At 46.3% G+C, this 13,200-nt stretch overlaps 1 protein-coding gene across 1 annotated transcript in view; it reads left to right on the top strand.

Annotated features, from left to right (window-relative positions):
• Positions 1-2,439: 2,439 nt before the first annotated feature.
• LOC133353266 (mucin-2-like) overlaps positions 2,440-13,200 on the top strand; it is a 59,494-nt gene continuing 48,733 nt past the window's right edge. Inside the window, exons 1-5 of the mRNA XM_061569368.1 lie at positions 2,440-3,491; positions 5,048-5,150; positions 5,884-5,981; positions 6,818-6,969; positions 10,583-10,713. Coding sequence (XP_061425352.1) covers positions 3,432-3,491; positions 5,048-5,150; positions 5,884-5,981; positions 6,818-6,969; positions 10,583-10,713 — 544 coding nt within the window. The 5' untranslated portion in view covers positions 2,440-3,431. The remainder of the gene's footprint in view (positions 3,492-5,047; positions 5,151-5,883; positions 5,982-6,817; positions 6,970-10,582; positions 10,714-13,200) is intronic.

Here is a 13,200-nt window from a genome sequence, read left to right as displayed (position 1 = left end):
CCGCGACGTGCGCAATTATTTGTTGAATGCGCAATGATGTATGGAGTTGATTTGAAGCTTTCGTGACTGCAGGAATCCATACTCTTTGGTTCTTTCGGTAAAGTCACGTAGGTATAAAATAAAATAAATGACGACGTTTCGGGCGCAACACAAGCGTCCGTCATCAGGTGGCGTCATCAGGTGACGGACGCTTGTGTTGCGCCCGAAACGTCGTGATTTATTTTATTTTATACCCACGTGACTTTACCGAAAGAACAAAAGAGTATGTATGGAGTTATTTCAGGATAAGTTCGTTGCCTCGAATTGGTTTTGTTGAAGACCTGACGTGATAGCGGGTCAATATTTTAGAATTGACAAAAAAAATTGTACGTCCATATGTTTGGTTGTAAACATCACCATCATCATCATCACCACCCATCAATTAATCGTCACTATCATCAACATTGAATCTGCCATCGATCATAATCATAGCCATTGCCTATCAATGAGTCATCATCAACGAATCCTCGTCATCTTCTTCCATACATTAACTATCATCATCTAAAGTGCAAGGCACTACTTCGGTCGTATTTCAACAACCTTAAAGCACGTTTCAATTTTGACGATTAAAAAAATGCAGATAGACTTATGCATATTGCACTGCGCGTACGCAACTCAACGCCTGGGATCGGGCACATCTCTGCTTTTCTTACAGGCTTTGGTGGAGCGGTGGCACTGTGGTTAGTTCACGCTGTGCTGTCAACGACTTCAGTTTGAATTTCGATTTAAAGCTTTCGTGACTGCAGGGATTCATCTTCTTGGTTCTTTTGGTAAAGTCACGTAGAATGGAAATAATAACATAATAAAAATAAAACGTAATAAAATTATTGCCACGACGTTTCGGCCACAACGCAAGCAGCCGTCCTCAGGTGAAGAACAGGTCTTCTCAGGTGAAGAACAGGTCTTAAACGTGTTGTCTATAGTTTTTTTAAAGTTGTACATTTTGATGTGACGTCACATTTCTCAAACCACCCCCCTCGTCACACATCGTCACAAATGTCTGCCCCCCCCCCCCCCAGGTGCGTGACGTCATTTATGGACGGCCCCTAAGACGATAAAGTTATACAAATATGGCCAACAACCAATACCAATATCCGCGATTCGCCACTCAGTGACGCTGACGTCACCAGGGCACCTGTGCCAGGCCAGGTGCACTTTGGCCAACGGCAACCACGAACGCACAGAACTCGTGAATTGCAAGACGCTCCCCCAACTTGTGCGTTCAAATAGAGGGGAAGTAAGTGCGTCTTATAATCCGAAAAAAATACAGTGTATAGTTTGTTTCCGTTTTAGGGCAGTAATGCACAATCATAATTTTAAAAAAGTCAAAGCATTTGTCAATAGCACCGTGACGTTAAATAGGAAATGTATATATATATGATAGGTGACGATTTAATACCTGTCAACCCATACGGTTTACCCGTTTTCTTGTACAGGGAAATTGGGGATTCAGGTCCATACGGCGTCCGGCCGTTTCAAATATAGTAGGGACAAAAAAAATTGTCTATTTTTTTGTGTTTCTCTCCCTTGTGATGGGACTTTGCAGGATTAACGTTGACATTTATAAGGGTCACGGGGTGACCAATAAGGTCTGAATTGGTGTGTAATAACGTAGGGCACTGATAAGGGGTTGACAGGTATGCTGTTTAGGCAATGGCCCTTCTTAATATCACATAATTACAGATGACAGAGAGACAGAATGGACAGCACGAGTTAGAGACTGCATTGATTTACACTCTAGGGCAGGGGTGGAAAACGTCTGGCCCGCGGGCCGTACAAGGCCCCGCGAAATCATTTGGTGTGGCCCTTGCCAAGGCAACCGCAGGCTGGACTCGAAATTCAATCAATCTAGGAGCTAACCTGGAAAAGCAGTTGCGAGTAGCAACATCATCAATACCAGCTAATATCACACGCGCCTCACCAAAGAGAAGCATTTCCAGCCATCGCATTAGGGGCGAGTTAATTAAATGTTTGACCTAATATAACGGGCTAATTTTTAAGTTGATAATTTTGTATGGCCCGCGAATGATGTTTTAAATATCCAAATGGCCCTTGGCAGAAAAAGGTTCCCCACCCCTGCTCTAGGGCCTGATAAGAATTACATTTGAAAGAAAAAAATGTCCTTTAAAAAAGTGTATGCATGTGCTATGAAGAAGGGCAATTGTCGTTAATTATACTTGTGCATCGCTTGCCAACGTAGCAGCAGCAGCATCACCACCAAATCCAAAACTGTTTCAGGTTTTTCTCACGTCACATTTCCGGGAGACACAGAGACAAACATCCGCAAGGTGACGCTGTTGCACAAGATCATGGTGGGATGGATATTGCTGACGGGTGTGTGTTCGGTTGCTTTGGTGATGCGTGGAAGTCAACTTGAGGCCAGCTTACGTACGCCCTCATCACAGGACACAACACCCACAGCGTACATCTTACACACACATACACACTCCTTTATGTTGCGTTCTAACATCACACAACACACCTCACACACACATCTCACACACACACATCTCACACACATCTCACACTCACACACATCACACACACATCTCACACACACACACCTTAGCGTGGCTTTCTAACATCACAGGACACACAACACACATCACACACACACACATTTCTTACACACACACCTTAACGTGACTTGCTAAAATCACAGGACACACACACATCTCACACACACACATCTCACATACACACCACACACACATCTCACACACACCTAGGCGTGGCTTTCTAACATCACAGGGCACACAACACACACACACATCTCACACACACACATCACACACACACATCTCACACATACACACCTTAACGTGGCTTTCTAACATCGCAGAGCACACACAACACACATCACACATCTCACACACACACGCATCTCACACACACACACATCTCACACACACACATCACACACACACATCTCACACACACACACACATCTCACACACACATCACACACACACATCTCACACACACACACATCTCACACACACATCACACACACATCTCACACACACACACCTTAACGTGACTTTCTAACATCGCAGGCCACACACAACACACATCAGACACACACATCTCACACACACATGCATCTCACACACACACCTTAACGTGACTTGCTAAAATCACAGGACACACACACACATCTTACACATACACACAACATCCAGTGGCTTGCTAACATCACCCGAACGTAGCGTCCCATCGTTCGAGTCTCGAGCAGAAGTGAAAGTCGTGTTATTCTTCATTGTAACGTACCTGCCACAGGTGTGACGGCAAATTGCGATTTGGCTGTAAACAAAGGAGGGCCGATTACGGAAACTGTAATTGGCAGAGAAGACAAGACGCCGCTTGCTGGCGAGTGAAGGTTGCCACCACCAATGGCTCAAGTGAACGTGCAGGCGTACATGGAGTCACACCGGGTCCATCACCTGTTCAAGGTGAGTCCACTTACCTGGGATGACAATGCTGCGGTGTTAGTTGCTCTCCGTACGTGATCATCGAGTCCGTGAATCGTTACTCGTTGCGTTAAGGACAATGCCCAGACCTTGTCAACCCGTACGGTTTAACCCGTATTGTTGTACAGGGACATTGAGTTTTTTCAGGTCCATACACTGCGTACAGCCGTTTCAGTACGGGCAAAACAATTGTGTGTTGCCTATTTGTTTGTGTTTCTCCCGCGTGATGGGACTTTGTAGGATGCACGTGGAGATTTATAGGGACACGGGGTGACCAAGAAGGTCTGAATTGGTCTGTAATAAGAAGGCACTGTTAAGGGGTTGACATGTATGCAATAATAATGTAATGTTATTATTATTAGGCCACATCCCATTTGTAAGTCCACTCCTGGATGAAGACCCTCCAGGCTCACAGCCATTTCGGGCATGGGGGGGTAGGGGGGTATACTGTACTTTGATCGTCATACTTCCCTAATTTTAGTCAGTTCGGCCGCGTCGGTGACGAGGATTGCACAGGAAACAGTTGTAATATCGTATTATCCGGATTATAAGACGCACTGCCCGGGAATTTTAAAGCAACCGTCGAGGGTGCGTCTAAGGGGCCGACCATAAATGACGTCACGCGATTTTGGACGATTTTTGACCCCCCCCCACCATCGTCACACGGCGTCACAAAGAGTCAGACCCCCCTCAAATATGATGTCACAAAGCTCTGCCCCCCCCCCCCAAATAAATAAAACATGCTTCAAATCGCTTTAAACTGTTGTCATTGTAGTGCGTATTTAATGTGGCGCTGCACTCTGATGCTGTAGGAGAAAACATTTATTAAAAAGTCTAATGAATTAAGTAGAACGTGTTGTCTATATTTATTTAAAGTTACGCATTTTGACGTGACGTCACATTTCTCAACCCCCCCCACATCACACATCGTCACAAATGTCTGACCCCCCCCCCCCCCCCTAGGTGCGTGACGTCATTTATGGACGGGCCCAAATAATCCGGCACGTGTGTGTGTGTGACAAGATTTGTAAAACTCTTTCACGCAACCCCTTCTATCAGCCTCATCCACTATGTCACGCTCCACCGATTCCTCCTTCAACCCCATGCGCCATCGCCTCCTTCCCCTGCTGCGAAATCTTCATTCCTCTTCCAAACCCGATTGCTAAATGGCCGTACTACCGCACCCACCCTTCCATTATTTGGCCATTTTGTACCGCAGTCGGTCAGCATTGTCAAGCGCCTCGGCGAAAGGCGCTTTACACATCCAAAATATAATTGACGGGGTGCATGTTACTTCCCGAGAACTGTGTCATAATCCGGCGAATACGGTAATTACATTCTAGATTTGAAGCTTTCGTGACTGCAAGGATTCATACTCTTAGTTTGTTCGGTAAAGTCACGTAGGTAAAAAATGAAATTAAAATTAATAAAAATTAATAAAAATAAAACAGTAATTACATTGGTGGGTCCGCGATAATACTCTGTGCGATCGTAACATTAGTACTCTGATTGCTGTGCTCCGTTTTCGCCTTCACAAGGAGATGCTTTCCATGCTGTTGTTGGAGATGCCCCATCAGCCAATCCCGTGGCTGATCAATCACCTGCAGGCCAAGCTGGAGGTGTCCAGGTGTGGTCCACCAGGTAAGAGGCCTTCTGAGGAAAGGGCAACGCAGGCTCGCACACACCACACAGGACATTTACGCGTGCAACCTCATCATGGGTGTACGTATACGTATGTTGAACTTCTTTCGCACCGTACGTAGACAATCTTGCTGATCGGAGGTGCGGGGGAAGGACAATAAATCCACACACGTGTAAACGCGGCATGAACATTGTTGTTGTTGTGTATGTGCAGTCAATCACAAACATTCTTCTCCCAACGCACGAAAACCCTGGTCTAATCACAGGAGGCTGACACCCAGATATACGAGGCCAGGACCTCACCCTTAAGCCACTTCACCTTCACCTTAAATCCGACTTAAGCAGCAAGAAAGAACACCGATATACGTTGAAATTATTTCGTACCGTACGTAGCCAACCGTGCTTGCAAACTAAACACAAAAAGCAGTTCCAAAGAAATTAGTTTTTTTATCTAAATTTAAAAGCGCACAACTCCAGTGGCTTCCTAATATTAGAAGCAAAGAGCGTTCCAGACGGCCGCAGAAGTGCATCTGAAAGCGCGCGATGCTTGTGACCCCCGTCTTTGTTCAATGGCCATCCAAAAGCCGCCGAGAGGATGACTACCGGAGTTCGCGCGATGCTTTTTGCTCTTCCACGACATCAGCAAGGATTCATTTGCGGCAAGCACTTCGTGTGTAATGAGTGCGACCTTAGAATATATTCGTTCGGCAACCGGCGGTGCCTCTCCTGCCAGGTTGGGCCCTGCCATACGGTGGCGCCGAGGACGGAGCGATGGTGCTGGGGGACCTGGATCCAGCTGCGTATCCTTCAAACGTCGGTGGCTCCGACGAGGTAGGGCCCACCACATCAACCGCATGCCGCTGTTATTCCCCCTCTCGCTCTTGGGAGAGGCCGATTAACATCCCCGATACCGCGAGCACACACGCCTCCAATTTTGCCCTTTGCCGAGTGGCCGCCGCCGTGTAAACATAAATGCCTATTATCGGTTGCTCGATCTGAGTGAAATTGCCCGACTGGACAAATATTTTGGCGACTGGCTGAAAGCACCCGGGGTCAGATTGTCCAGACTTCATGTGTGCTGTACAGAAATACGAAACAACAAAAACAATCTCGGAATTCTTTATGTTTTCTTTTTACCATTGTTCATTGGGACATCACTTTTGTAAAAAAATAAAATAAAGATGTGGTCCCGGGATAAATGCATTCAAGAGATACACAGCCCCCCCCCTACCACCCATCTCCGTTTTATGAATGATTTGATGCTACGTAATGGACTTTCCCCACATCAAGTTCTTCAATTAAAGCAATGCGTGTCCTCGTCAACAAAGCGTATCAGAATCCTACAAAAAAAGCATTTAGTGATGGTATTTTAGAAAATATAATCGGCTTCTCTTCTTTGTTTTTTAAGTTAAACCGTGTTTTAATTTGAGAAATAAACGCGAATTCAGATTATGCACAATTTAACCAATGCCTTGAAAGGCTGTGCCCCGAAAAAAATCCCAAGCTTGAAATTTCCGTTATCTGTGCAATTTTAAATCCTTGACACTTTGCGAGTTATCTGCATGTAAAACGCGCGCGCACTGCTGGAAATATCAGGGAGGGGGGTGAGGAAGCAACTAATAAATAAAGACAATTTTAATGAAAAGTTTTATTTATTTCCACGGAAGGAAGCGGTAAAATCTGGAAGTCCCCTGCGCTCCGCGGTGGCTCCTGCGCGATCATGCGAGACACGGAAGAGCCACTTCGTTGTCGATCCAGGAGGAGGAGGAGGAGATGGAGGTCATGACTCCAACAATGACACCACCAGGCTGCAGACTGGGTGAGTGATGCCTGCAAATTCGCGAGAGGCTGCCGCGGCACAATGCAATGCCATATTTTGGAGTAATTTTATTTGTTGGACGTTTTCTCGACAGTACTGACGATGAGGTGTTTGGGCAGACAAGGAAGAGCAAAGACTTTGACACCTGAGGCTCATTAAGAACTAGAACATCGGTGGCATCTGTAACTGGTGAAGCCACAGAGCATACGTTCAAAATATACCGTACTATTTTTTTTTATTAACCACTGAGCTATTCTTCTTGGTTCTTTCGGTAAAGTCACGTAGAATGGAAATAATAAAATAATAAAAATAAAACATAATAAAATAATTCTCACGACGTTTCGGCCACAACGCAAGCAGCTGTCCTCAGGTGGAGAACAGGTCTGTCGAGGAGACAGAGTCTGAAAGACAAGCCCCAGGCTTGGAGCGACTATTTAAACTGGGATGGAGGGGCGAAGAGCGCCTTGACAAAAGAATTTGCATATCAAGAGGAATTTAGCATTTTTATGGGAAATGCCGATATGCGATTAGTACTACTTGTGAAATGCGTAGGAGGTTTGGCGAGAGGTTTAAAGTCATTATGCCCGCGCATTATGCAGGATTAACAGCTATTCTGGCTCTTTTTCAGAAGCGACCTGGCCACAAATGATAGCTCAACGAAGTGGCTTACCATCACCTGAAAATGTATCGCAGCCAAATAGTCTAAACGCGAGATGTTGATCCTAAATGTGGAGGGAAAAACCGGAAGACCTGGAGAAAAATCCACATGACGACGGGGAGGACACGTAAACCCCAAATGACACAGGCGTCAGGCTCGGGATCGAACCCACTACCTCTTCTATACCAGGCAAGGTAGTTAACATTCCGCCAACGTGGCGAAGCGGGCTTGAGCCAGGCGAGTGCTTTGGTAGACAGCCACAGTGGTGGCGATAGCTTCTGTAGCCGAGGAGTGCAGGGAGGGGGTGGGGGTGGCTTACGTGGCCTGCAATCCTCCACGCTGTGGAGGCAAGCGAGAGTAGGTGAATCGCATGCAAATGTTGCGAAATTCCCTTCCCGTTGGGGCATCGATGAGGTGCCATGCCCCGGCTCGCCAGGAGAAGGCGGTACAGCAATATCCATCTGTTCCATTTGTATGAGATGGCATGAATATTCCCCACCCCCCCCCCCCCCCCACATATGCATGCATTTTCTTGGGGTGCTCCGGTTTTCTCCCGCACTCCTCGATTGGCCGATAATGTATGTACCTGCGTACGCTGAACTTCTTTCGCACCCTACGTAGCCAACCGTGCTGGTTCGAGCGTTTGGGAGAAGGACAAGAAACAAAATGCAAAAAGCAGTTCTAAATATACTCCTGGCTGAAGGCCCTACCGGTCCACAGACGTTTCGGTCACGGGGATATACCAACATTGGTCGGTGCAGCCGCGTTGATTATAAGACGCCCCTCCCTCCCATTGTAGTTTAAAGCAATGGTTGTGGGTGCGTCTTCTAATCCGGTACGTGTGTGTGTGTGACAACATTTGTACAACTCAATTGACACCGGGCACAGCTAAACACAAACACGTGAATATATAGAGGACCTCGGAGCTTGGCGAGGGTGGAATTCGGCACTGGCTCACTCGCTGGCTGTTGGCTTTTCCCCCGCTCGTCTGCGGTGTACTTGTGTCTCTGGGTCGTCCTCTGCCTTTGACAGCGAGCGAAAAACCTTGTGGTGCATTACAAGTTGAAATTATTGTTGTCATGGTGCCCCATGCTCAGGAGTGAGCAGTCTTCCTTCGAGACCAGAATGCAGAGGGAAGCAGATGCCTCGGCACAGCCCTACTGGGTATTATGCCAGAGGAGGTACAGTCTCTCGGCAGATATGTTAATCCGAAGCTCCCTCTGCAATGCATATGTTGCATGGAGACACACGTGCCTGTCCCTGGGCTCTCTGAAAATAATCGTCTCTGGCTCGCATTGTGAGCCGTCGTAGAGGATCATGGCCAATGAATATATAACTACCGGAGGGGAACTGGTGTTATTGTGAAGCGATCGTTGCTATATTAGGCAACTCAACAGCAGTTCTTTAACGGGGCTCACTCTGCTTGATGAGACCCTGAAGGTCAAACCCGGTCGGGAGTTTGCTTGCTTTAACAAATGCTGTGGAATAACATTGTTTCTGCTTGGGCCAATCTATCAGTGGGAAAGTATTTTTTTTTTTAGACATTTATTTTATTTCCTCTCTATTCTATATCTGAACCAGACTTATTGTCCATTGCAGGTGCATTGATGCATAAGGACACACATTCCTATCTTTGCCAAAGTGGCCAAAACACTCGGTGTGATTTGTCTCGTCGTGAGCAATGGAGAGTTCGGATGCGCGTTCGTAAATAAAGTCTGAGCACCTTTCAGTTGATGATGATCAAGATGAGAAATCTCGCCACAAAATCTCACGAATGATTTTCACAAAATGTGGTTGATGCATGAATAAATACAAGCCCTTCCCTACACCTGGACTTAAAATAATGAGCGCTTATAATGGCAAGCTGTGCTTGTACGTTTGGATGCAGATGGCATCACATACCATGCATAATGGAATGAAGCAATATCCAAAAGTCCTGCCATTGAATAACACAGAGAAGTGGATTTGTTATAGCCCACGAGCAAAAGGTGGTTAGTTCGCTATCACGTGGTATGCCAAATGCCACCAGTATCCACTCTGGGCAGTGTCCACCACGGGAAGTCTCCACCAGAGGCAGCAATCTTAGCATGCATACCATGTCTGTTATAGACACACCATATGTTTATTTACCTGTTGATTTTACATCATATTTTTTGTTTCCTATTGAAAACTAAATTTTCTCTAAAATATACTATACTACCCTTCTTTAACAAAATCCAACCATATATAGCTACCAGGATGAACGCGCCATGATACATGTTTGTGGTCCAGAGATGAAACCCTTAATACAATCTTTGTTCGCATTTGCAACCCTGAGTGCTTGCCATGAATTCATATTTGGACTAATGGTAAATAGAAACAAAATCCTGAACAATGCTTCCAAAGAGACACTTTGAACTGGTGGTCAGAGTTCATGATTCACAATCAGAAGGTTCGAGATTCATATTCTGGTTTGGCGGATGACTTCTCCTGTCATCCTTTCAGCATCGATGCGGTGAGTGCCACCTTGTTTAAACGGTGGCTACCCACGGAGGGCTGGCCTTCGCCATGGGAATGAGGAATTTCCACCACTTGCATGAGGCTAGCGATGGAGATGAGTGCTGACCCAGTATATGTATGAGCAGTGAAGCGCCTGACTGATATCTTAACAAGATATCAGTCAGGCGCTTCACTGGAATGCTATTTATTTCGACTTTAAAAGTAATCTTTCCACATTAAATAAAATTTTCTTTTATTGTGCATCAGCGTATAAGCCTCGTGGTGTGATGTCTTCTGGCAGCATTTATTTGAGCAGGGGGAAATTTGCATTGGCTTTCAATTAATGAGCCTCATTAGAAGAGTCATGCTTGTTAAGCATCTCCACTTGGATTGCCAGATGTCGTGGTGTAAACTTTGTTGAGTTCAAGAGAGATGTTGCATTCTGCCTTGGGTTGTCTCAAGTGGCTTTGCTTGCAGATGGAGACAAGGGCGTGAAAAACAGGTGCTCAACACGAAGACTCTTGCCATCACGCTCTCAAAGGGGGCGGCACTACCCACCCACAGTCCTTTGCTCCATAACATTTCCCATGATGCTCCAGGGTCAGAAGGTGAGAAGGCGGCCAAACAACGCGTCGACACCATGGTGGCCTGTTTTTTTTATTAATTTGTTCCTAGAGTTCACTTTTATGTATTTTCATTTGAATCTCGACAACATCATCAGAGTCACCGTATTCCCAGAAGTGTAAGATGTTCTTGAAAGTAAGCCGCAACCCAAAATATGTGCCTGGTGTCAATAACGTTTTGTTCATCGGATTTCTCTCTCTCACACACACACACACACCGACCGGATTATAAGATGCACTCCCAGTATTTACTTTATAAAACAGGGAAAAAAACAGTGCATCTCATGATCCGGAGAATATGATAGATGCTTAAATAAATAAAGCTCATCTTTGAATAAGTCAACAAAGTAAAAAGCACGTCCAATTATAATAATTTGCTTTATTTAACCAGGAAAGCCACGCTGGGTCCTAGGACTCTGTTATCCTGTACAATTTTTTGTTTATTTTAATTGGTTTTCAGCCAATTAATAAGTGTTCATACCACGCGGGAGAAAACCGGAGCGCCCGGAGAAAACCCACTCCTTTCGCGATGGGGAGGGAAAACACTCTCACAGACAGCGTTTAGTCCACTTGCTGTACTGCCTCTTGGCGATCCAGGGAATGCCTCCTCCTCGACGCCCACAGGAAGGGCATTTCACAACATTTGTGTTTGGTGATCCACTAACCCTCGCTGCCACCTCCCGAGTGCTGGATTACAGGCAGTTCACGTGCAGAGCCACAACCACTGCCCAGCTAAGGTCGACAACGTAGAACTACTTCGGCAGTCACTGCGATGAGCATTTATCACCCAACGCTAGGCAGCGCTCTTTCATGCTCCGTTAAGAGTGGTTCATTGTCAGTCAACTCACTTTTATAATCGTCGAATCCTCAGCGCTGGGCTACGGTGAATTGAGTTAAATAACCTCTGGGATATAATGGGATTTCTGTGCAGCCATTGGTGACCAGGCTGAGCACATCAACTGGCAACAATGGAGAACCCGGTTTTAATCGCAGATTTATCGACGTAGAAAAGCCAAAGTGGTTTACCGCTCGAACAAACGTGCAGTGGGCACTCATCTCCTGCTTGGAGCCAACCTCGCCCAGTTGTTGAAATTCCACAATCGGATGGCAGGGACTAGTCTAACCATAGGGCTATCAATGTTCAAACAGCAGGAGGTCGCCTATGAAGAAACCTGTGATCAAAGTACTCGTGGCTCAGTGCTCCAACAATGGCACCACCCTCCAGAGACCAACGAGCAACCTCAAACTTGATTTGAAGCTTAATTTTCTTTTATTTCTACGTGACTTTCGCGAAATAACCAAAGAGTGAGCCACCTCAAGTTAATTGCCATTCCTCATCATTTTTTTTCTCTCTTTAATTTGTTACGTTTGCTCATTATACATTGTTTGGGTTGCTTTGTTCCCCCCCCCTCCCCTCCCCTTGTTAATGTCACGGAGATGTAAGTTCGGGTATTTCCGCCACAGCCGTCTCTCTGTCAGTCGTCCCTGGGATAGGCGCTGTGCTCTTTCAGGAGGGTTACCGCTCGCCTCCACTGCAATTGCGTCCCAGCGGCACGAGCAACAGCGCCTCCGGACGTGGTCCCCTTCGGTGGTGTCAGAGACGTTGACGCGTAGCACACGCAGGACGGCGGTGACAGCTTTGATAGACGCGGGTAAAAAGTGGCTCAGCGGTAAAAAAAAAAATAGAGAGTGAGAAAAAAAACACGACGCGTTTCATTATTTTCTCAATTTTTTTCCGACTTTCACTTGCGACCGCTCTCCGCCGACGTGTTGTCGGTGGTTGGACCGCACGTTGTCGTGCGGCATGATTTGTTTTTGGCTGCTGCTATAAATGTCCACGCGACAGAGCTACACAGCTCAGCGGGCCTTACCTGGGAAGAAAAAAAAGTTTCGTTTTAGTTTGTCCGACGTTTCACTCGGCTTCCTGCTGGAAATCTCCGAGGAACGCGGAGCGGATCGTCGGACGCTACGGCGAACGTCTCGCGGTACCAACCGGATCACGTCAGAGAGGGGATGTGGGAGGGGTGGTGGGGGGGGGGGACAATGAAACTCAGAGCAAGCAATGCTCTTCAATCGCAGGAAACGCTGGGGCGACACGCGGGTGCATTTGGATGCTTATTCCCATCTTTCGCATGGCGGGGTGAAATTAGCAACGTTCTATGTGGCTATCGAGGTTATTAAGCCGTTCGAGATTGTTCCGCCATGGATGCTTGTGGTTTGAACATTATAGAGGAACAGTTCACGCCCTGCAGTATTACTACGATTGTGCATTTTAAACATCTCATTATTCGGTTATGCCGCTTTGGCAGTGGTGCGCAAGCACAACAGAGCAAAAAAAAACGGAACGCGGCCGTCAATAATGCTGTGGCTTTAAAAGGAAAAAAATATATATAATGGCCAATGTTTCCAGCGTGCATGATAGCAATGACAATTGTAACCTGAATTTCGCCTGAGCCTCTCCGTAGGTGAACA

Source organism: Lethenteron reissneri, chromosome 43 (genome assembly GCF_015708825.2).
Source record: "Lethenteron reissneri isolate LAM-NWPU_2019-01 chromosome 43, ASM1570882v1, whole genome shotgun sequence".
NCBI lineage: Eukaryota > Metazoa > Chordata > Hyperoartia > Petromyzontiformes > Petromyzontidae > Lethenteron > Lethenteron reissneri.
Note: the sequence above shows the minus strand (reverse complement) of the source record. Positions and strands in the feature narration are given on the sequence as shown.